Here is a 7637-nt window from a genome sequence, read left to right as displayed (position 1 = left end):
ATCAGACTTCTTTCAGTAGGATTCGAACCGACGATGAGGAAATGTGGTGATTTCCGAAATACCTATCACTTCTACCATTTTTTCGAATTATTGTTGCTTTACACAATAAGTTTTCACTAAAAGAAGAAGATGACCAAATTTTGGACCATCGGGCCACGCCCACCTTGACCGCCCATACAACATTATTTGTAGCTTTAAAGATTTTCAATGAGAAGTGAGTAAATTTTATACGTATTTATATAAAGTAAAATTGCAAAAGTGGTGTAACACATTTACTCAAAAACCTCTGGACCGATTTTGACGAAATTTTGACATAAGACATATATATTTGGAGAAGGTTTAAATTATGTTAGTTTGCTATCCGGTAAATATTAAAACATTAATTCAATTTAGTTAAATTAATTACTTCAATATGGGTATCAATCGAAATGGTGTTGAAAAGGATTTATTTCAAAGCAACATGTGGGAGGGTTGCCATCTATTTAAAAAAATCAATTGAACATGAACATGGGAATTAGGTAACTGGAATACGCATCACAATATGGGTGTCAGGCGAGGTTGTGTACACGAAGGCGTAAAAAAAATAGGTTTAGGAAAGTTTCACTTTGAAAATTTGTGGCTGAGGGCTGCCAACTGTTTAATTATTCAATAATTAATTTAATAACTTTAATGACACAGTGTGGATATCATTCGCAAGAGTTTTGAAATGCTTTATTTCTAAACTATATGCAGCAGCAGGGCCGTAGCCAGGATTTTATTTCAACACATTTTGATTAAAAGAAAAATACTGATAAAAATAAAATATTTCACACAAACAACAAAAAATATAATCGATAATCGCATGAGGCTATTGCCTGAAAATTTTAAAATGTACTTGGTGGCACTGCGCTACTATGATAGCTCGGCCCAGTAATCATAGTCAACTTATGTATATACAGTAGACTGCATCATTCCCCATACAAGAAAAAATCGGTACTGTTCTTCCACTGGAATTATGAAATCTATTATATTTTAAGACTTCTACCAAAATTTTTCTGAAAAATAATAAGATTTGCGTGAGCTGGACCGATTTGAAAATACCTCCTCAAGTCTTAAAATATACAAGGTTTGGTAATCCCGCCGGAAAAACCGCACATTTTTTTGTACATTGTACAGTAGTCGAAAAAATTATAGCAGCACCAAATTTTCACAAGTTTTAAAATATTATTTTTGTTGTTATTTAATTTTGGTTAGTTCTTTACAGTCGATTCTTTAACAACATCCGCATAAATACAATTTTAAAGGCAGTGTCACACGATTGGATATTTGCCAAAATTTGGTGCGAATCGTATCCCAATTGTGTGAATACCCAAATATTTTTCTTTATCCCAATCACGAAAATTAGTTTGTTGAAATTTTTCAATAGAACATCGCTGTATTGTACCAATCTTTCGACTACAAAAAAAAATTTCCAATTTTTTTAGTTTGTACCAATAGCCCAATATAAAAATATACCAATCTGCATAAATGTAACAATCAAGTGCCACTGCCTTAAAAATTTATGCAATTTAAAAAAAGATTCAACAAATTTTCGTAAAAATTTCGAGGTTTTTAATTAGATTCTGAGTATGAAGTTTTGTTGCCCATTGAATTCTAGTAGAATAAAGTATAAGTTTCAAATGGCTCGAAATTTGTTCGAAGATTACATTTTTTTTAAATATTGCACCGAATTTGAAACTTGAATTTACACGGGTCTTGTTAAAGAATAAACTATGTTTTTATAAAAAAATAACCAAAATTAAATAACAACGAAAATACTACGTTAAAACTTGGCAAAAAGTGGTTCGGCAAAAATTTTTGCCCACTGTATGTATTTTTGAATATCTCTAATTGGATTACAATTAAAAAAATATATATGCCTCTTTTGCTTTTTTTCAAAGCTCAGTTTGCCTCTGTTTAAGTTTTTAGTGCCTTTACATTTCTACATTTCAATGAAATCTTTAGTTCGAATATTTAAACTTTGCCTTTCCCCGTCTCCAGTGGCGTAATATTTTTAACGCAAGTACATATTTCCAAACTCGATTAAGAAGTTTCACATCAATTGTTTGAGTTTCACTTTTCAAACAGGTGGCAACCCTCTTATATATAGTTAAAAGATAAAATAATCATAACCATTTGGATTGATACTTATATATTATAACCCATACAACTTTTTAAATAATTTTAATATTTTGAATTTAATTTCTATTATGTGGCAAACCTGTTTTGAAAAATAAAACCGTGTTGCACTTCTACATATCAATCTCTTCAATTCTCGGTGCAGATGTGGTGACGGTGGGTTAAATATTTTACATAAACATCTCCGAACTCGATTATTTGCATTTAATTTTCTAACATCTGGCAACCCTTTTCAAAGAACCCAAACCACCTAAAAGGAAAGCCCTTTAATATATATATATATACTAGCAATACCCGGCGCGCGTTACTACGCCAAAGAAAAACACATGTATTTAGAGATTTGAAATTGAATACCTTTTTATTTACCTTAATGCTAAGGGATAAACAATATTTTTAGTTTTTTCATTTGGTGTGTAAATATATAAATTTTGTGGTGTCCCAACTCGTGAACAGGCGACGTATAATTGGCCATGTGAAAAGCACGAATTTTTCAAATCCAAACCCGCAATAGTTAATGATTGCCCTTGTGCTTTATTTATAGTTATAGCAAAGGCAAGACGCAAAGGGAATTGAAGCCGCTTGAATTCGAACGGTAAATCGTTGGAAATCATCGGTATACGTGGAATCAGCACATCTTCGCCTTTGAATTTACCGCTGATTATTGTCGCCTCGATCAAATTCGGTGTTAATTTTTTTATTATCACTCTGGTTCCGTTGCACAGTTTCGGCGCGTTCAAGTTCCGAATAAGCATCACTGGTGATCCAACTTTTAACGCCAACGAATGAGGAGGCATTCCAGGTGGCTCCAAAGAATTAAGAAATTCAGTTGGGTAATTAACAGCTTGATCTTTGTCCATTACTGTATCAATCGATTTATATTCGACTGCTTCTCCTGGAATTTTCAATTGAATTTGACCGTTTAATTTACTAACATCATCGTTCTTCGGAGCTAAAATTGCACGTTCGCGGAGCCATTCCGGATTTCGGTAGTTGATCGTTAAGTTCGGAAATACTCTGTCGATGACGTCTTGAATGCTCTGCTGCATTTGACAAAAGTTGGACGGAAATGATATCTCATTTGTTGTGCGATCAATATGAACTTTACCGTTTCCGATATCTAAAAGTTGCTTTGAAAATATTTATTATATCTTGCAGCAAATGCACTCGCATATTTGTTGTGAGCGTAGTTTTTTCGACGTAGTTCCACAGTTGCGATGCCTTTAAGCACGCCTTCAGCTCGTCTGCAGGCGTTGATCGTGGTATAACGGGTAATGTTTGACGAAAATCACCTGCAAGAAGTATAAGAGCGCCTCCCATCGGTTGGCCTTTTCCACGAAAATCTCGCAGAGTTCGGTCAAGTGCTTCGAGCGATTTCTTATGTGCCATGGTGCATTCGTCCCCAATTATAATTTTGCACGTTTTAAGGACTATGGCCATACCAGAGTTTTTGCTGATGTTGCATGTAGGTGTTTCGGTCTGGTGCAAATTCAATGGAAGCTTAAGTGCTGAATGCGCTGTACGTCCTCCATCAAGTAGTGTTGATGCAATCCCCGATGATGCTACTGCTACTGCAATCCCATTTCGCATTCGAACTGCCGCCAATATTAAATTGATGAGGAAAGTTTTCCCGGTACCTCCTGGAGCATCTAGGAAGATAATTCCGCCATCTCCTTTGGTTAAACGTTGCATGATTTTGTCATAAGCTTTTTTCTGATCAGCAACTAAAAACTCTTTTTGCGGTTGCAAAAATCGTTCAAGCTGATTTGCATCAAACTGATGTTCTCGCATCAAGTCTCTGTCTTGTACAGCATTTCTATCTCGTGTCGGTGCTGGCATACCGAGCTGACAAAGAGCTTTGTTGTTGATTGACATGCATAAGTCCTCCATTAATATTAAAGCTTCATTGAAAATGTCATCCGAATGTTCCTGACGTGGATTGCTTGCACGTGCTTGTCTTAGAATATCTTCACTGAGGCTTTCACGATGCATTTCCCACAGTTGTCGAGGATTCGATGGTGCGCATGTTGTTAAAATTATCGCAAACAAAGTTCGTATTTGCTTTGGATGGCACGTGAGTGATGCTTCGGTCAGAGTTGTGTTCCAATTCTGATCATTCTCAAGTAAGCCCAGTTTAAAGCACGCTTCTCTGTACGTTTGGCATTCTACTCCGTCGATGGTTTTCAATGCAAGGAATGATGTCGGCCCTTTGATTGTATGCAGCAACAACCGCAAATAATAGCACTCGGCGTTATTTGGATGAACAGTATACACACGTCCCAATGCATCGGACGAATATATACCAGGATGCTCTGGAACAATTGCACCTCTTTTTCTTCTGTTGAACTTTTTTGTCGATGTGTTCCAAGTATAATATTTGGGCACATCTTGATACAGCAACGTTTTAGCAAAATTTTTGGATGTACACAATTCGAAAAAAGCAGTCAGTGTTGTGTTTTGTGGTTGCTCTGCTCTATTTTGCGCATTTTCTTCGGTGAAGTAAACTCGTTGACCATTTTCCAAATGAACAGCGAGACGTTGAACCGTTGGATATCGTTCGTGAATATTGAATGCAAAAATCCGCCATACTGCTTCGTTACTGCTGATGTAGCGCCCTGTTTGATATTGCGTTATCTCATCACCTCGATTTGCTAATCCGAATACTGCCATGTCACTGCCCTTGTTAACATATTTACAAACATATTTTATGGACTTTACCGAATTACAATACTCAACATTGATGTGAGCATTAAACATTTTTGAAAGTAGTGGCGAGTATGGCACGATCCATCTATTGTCTATGTCGATATCTACACTTCGCATCTTAATAGTAGTTGTGTATCCACCATTAGTGGGATTTCTTCGCCTATACAGAGGATATCCATCACCTCCAGTTTGAGTTTCAGTAATCAACTCACGTGGATATCGCTTTGTGCATTTGCCGTTTTGCATATATGGTGAATTAGGACTAAAAGTACCGCATGGCCCATGAATCATATTTTTCTTGATTATTTCAAAAAGAATGGGATCTTCGGCTTGATTTGGAAGCTCGGCTGATATAACGCTATCAATTTGTGTAGGTATAATTTTTTGCTTCAACCAAATCAAAATGTGAGCGTGTGGTAAGCCTCTCTTTTGCCATTCAATTGAGTACATCCAGCATCTGGTTTCTCCAAAAACAAAATTCTTCGTGATGACATTCATAAGACTTATTAGCTTTTGCTTGAATATTCGAGCGAGAAGATCATGTCTGTGCGATGAGCTCTGGCCTGCAAAAAGCAATTCGGTTATTTCACTCCACGATGGATTGCAAGTGAAAGTGATGAATAGGTCTGGACGTCCATACTTTCGAACGTACGTCATAGCATCTTGCCCGTATTCGTGCATGTGCCGCGGGCTTCCTGTATATGTTACAGGTAAAATTACCATTTGTCCAATGTCAGCAATGTTTCCATCATTAGCAACTGTATCACGTAAATGAACGTATTCTTCAACGCGCAGCTTCTTTTGATTTAAGCGAATGAAAAGAAGACGTTCACTTTCGACTTTCGCGTACATGTCCACAATAAACTGTTGGAATAATTCACGACATTTTAAGATATGATTGGATTCATTTCCACGAATCATAATGCGGTTTGCATAATAATCCATGCAGGACACTTTCTTTGTCGTCGCTTCACTTGTGCTGGGGTCGACTTGCCTGATGTTGAAATGATATCCTTCTTCTCCATGGGGAAACAGCACTGGATATTGGAGTGCATCATACGATCGATGTGTTTCCGATACTCTCTGCACATTAGCATTTCGCCGGTGGATAATGATGTCACGTCGATCGAATTCGGTGCCAACTATTACAATTGCAACATCCCCTGTTACTGGAGCATTGAAGCGCTTTTCATGTTCACCAGCAGGAGCTTTGTCTGCTCTAATAACAACACTATAGTCATCTGATGGCATTTGATCCAGAGCTGTTTTAAAAAGGCGAATCAAATTGTTTTGTTCATGGAACATTGCCTGCAAGCTTGAAATGATCTCGCGTCGGATCCCAGAACTAATTGCGCAACGCTTGTCTACTTCCAGTGCATCATTTCCAGTGAAATAAATTTGCAGAAATTTCGCATCTTGTTGTGGCACTGCGAGCAATGAACCGATTTTGTGGTATATTTGGCCTTGAACTTTGAATGTTGGCATGTAACCGCCTTCAGATATAATTTTCGTTGCTCCAAACGAAGTCATTTGAAAGCAAGAGTTGTACTTGCGTATGTTTTTCAAAAAGTGGTTTGAAATAGGAGTTGTGCCAGAAAGGTAACTAAGTAGTGGTTCAGGTGCCTCAATTAACGATGGCAAAACTATTTTACCATTTGAACAACACATTCCTGGTGATTCCTTTGCAAACTTCAAAGCGTGGCAATGCAAACAAACATTATTCATCGGTCCAATGGCGACATCTGCATGATTTTCGTTGTCTCTGTTTTTTTCATAATTGTATGCCGCCAACATTAAATGTGTTCTTTCTCTTGAATGGGTCAATCGTGATAGATTAGTGCGAAGCCGTTCGTTGCGTTGTTCGGGATTTTCAGAATCTCTGGAGGTTGAAGCTCTCACACGATTTTGTTGTAGGCGAGATTCTCGTTGTTCCAGGGTTTCAGCGTCTCTGGAGGTTGAAGCTCTCACACGATTTTGCTGGAGGCGAGATTCCCGCTGGTTTTCCGTTTCCACATTTCTCGAGCTTGTCTCTCTGTTTCGATTTTGTTGAAGTCGGACATTTCGTTGATCTTCCGTTTCCGCCGCTCTGTATTCATTCGACTTTTTTGTTTTGGGGTTTTTTCTTCCAATTGATGCTTTCTTTGGTGGCATGATTTTATTTTTTTGTGAATGTAAATAATAATACTCTGTATGTTGAACTGATCTCAGATGTAAAAGAATTCACTATCGTTTGCGCAGTGTCTACACTTGCTATGAGCGAATGTATTAGCTATGCGACCTTATATTTATGTAACTCAGGCAAACAATATAAATATGTTCTCTGAAGGTACCTTCCACTTAAAAAGATTAAAAATCCTTATATTTTATCTATGCTAAAACGTGTGCAAACAGCAGAAGATATTCTCTGCAGGTACTTTTCCTGCAATAAATTTAAAAAAAATCGGTAGACTTTCGCAACCTCTTATTTATCTGAATTAGTGTATACAGAAAAATTTCTTTGTACGTAGGTATTTTCTTCAAGAATGTTGTGGAAAAATCCCAAGATTTATGAAGCCATTGTTTAGGTAAACTTGGGAAACAAAATATACTCTTGTAAACAATATTTAACTACCTTCAACCGTAAAATTCAAACGAATGCTATAATTCTGCAGGTACTTTCCTCCCAAATAATTTGAAATTTTTAAACCCATTATTTATAAGAACTTAGGTAACAAAGTGTTTTCTATGTAGGTATTCTCTTCATGAATGTTGTGGAAAAATACCAAAATTTATACACC

General features: G+C 36.8%; 1 protein-coding gene across 1 annotated transcript; it reads right to left on the bottom strand.

Moving 5' to 3' along the window:
* Nucleotides 1-3258: 3258 nt before the first annotated feature.
* On the bottom strand, nucleotides 3259-6390 carry LOC108381072 (uncharacterized). The gene has a single exon (XM_017637483.1). The coding sequence runs from the start codon at nucleotides 6388-6390 to the stop codon at nucleotides 3259-3261; it is 3132 nt and encodes a 1043-aa protein (XP_017492972.1).
* Nucleotides 6391-7637: the final 1247 nt, after the last annotated feature.

This window comes from Rhagoletis zephyria, unplaced genomic scaffold (assembly GCF_001687245.7).
Source record: "Rhagoletis zephyria isolate East Lansing unplaced genomic scaffold, Rhagoletis_zephyria_1.1 Rzeph_scaffold_21317, whole genome shotgun sequence".
Classification (NCBI taxonomy): domain Eukaryota; kingdom Metazoa; phylum Arthropoda; class Insecta; order Diptera; family Tephritidae; genus Rhagoletis; species Rhagoletis zephyria.
This window is presented reverse-complemented; position numbering and strand designations above follow the sequence as displayed.

What these genes read in the sequence shown, in the direction of transcription:
- LOC108381072 (XM_017637483.1), bottom strand. Translation starts at nt 6,390, where the DNA reads ATGACTTCGTTTGGAGCAACGAAAATTATATCTGAAGGCGGTTACATG.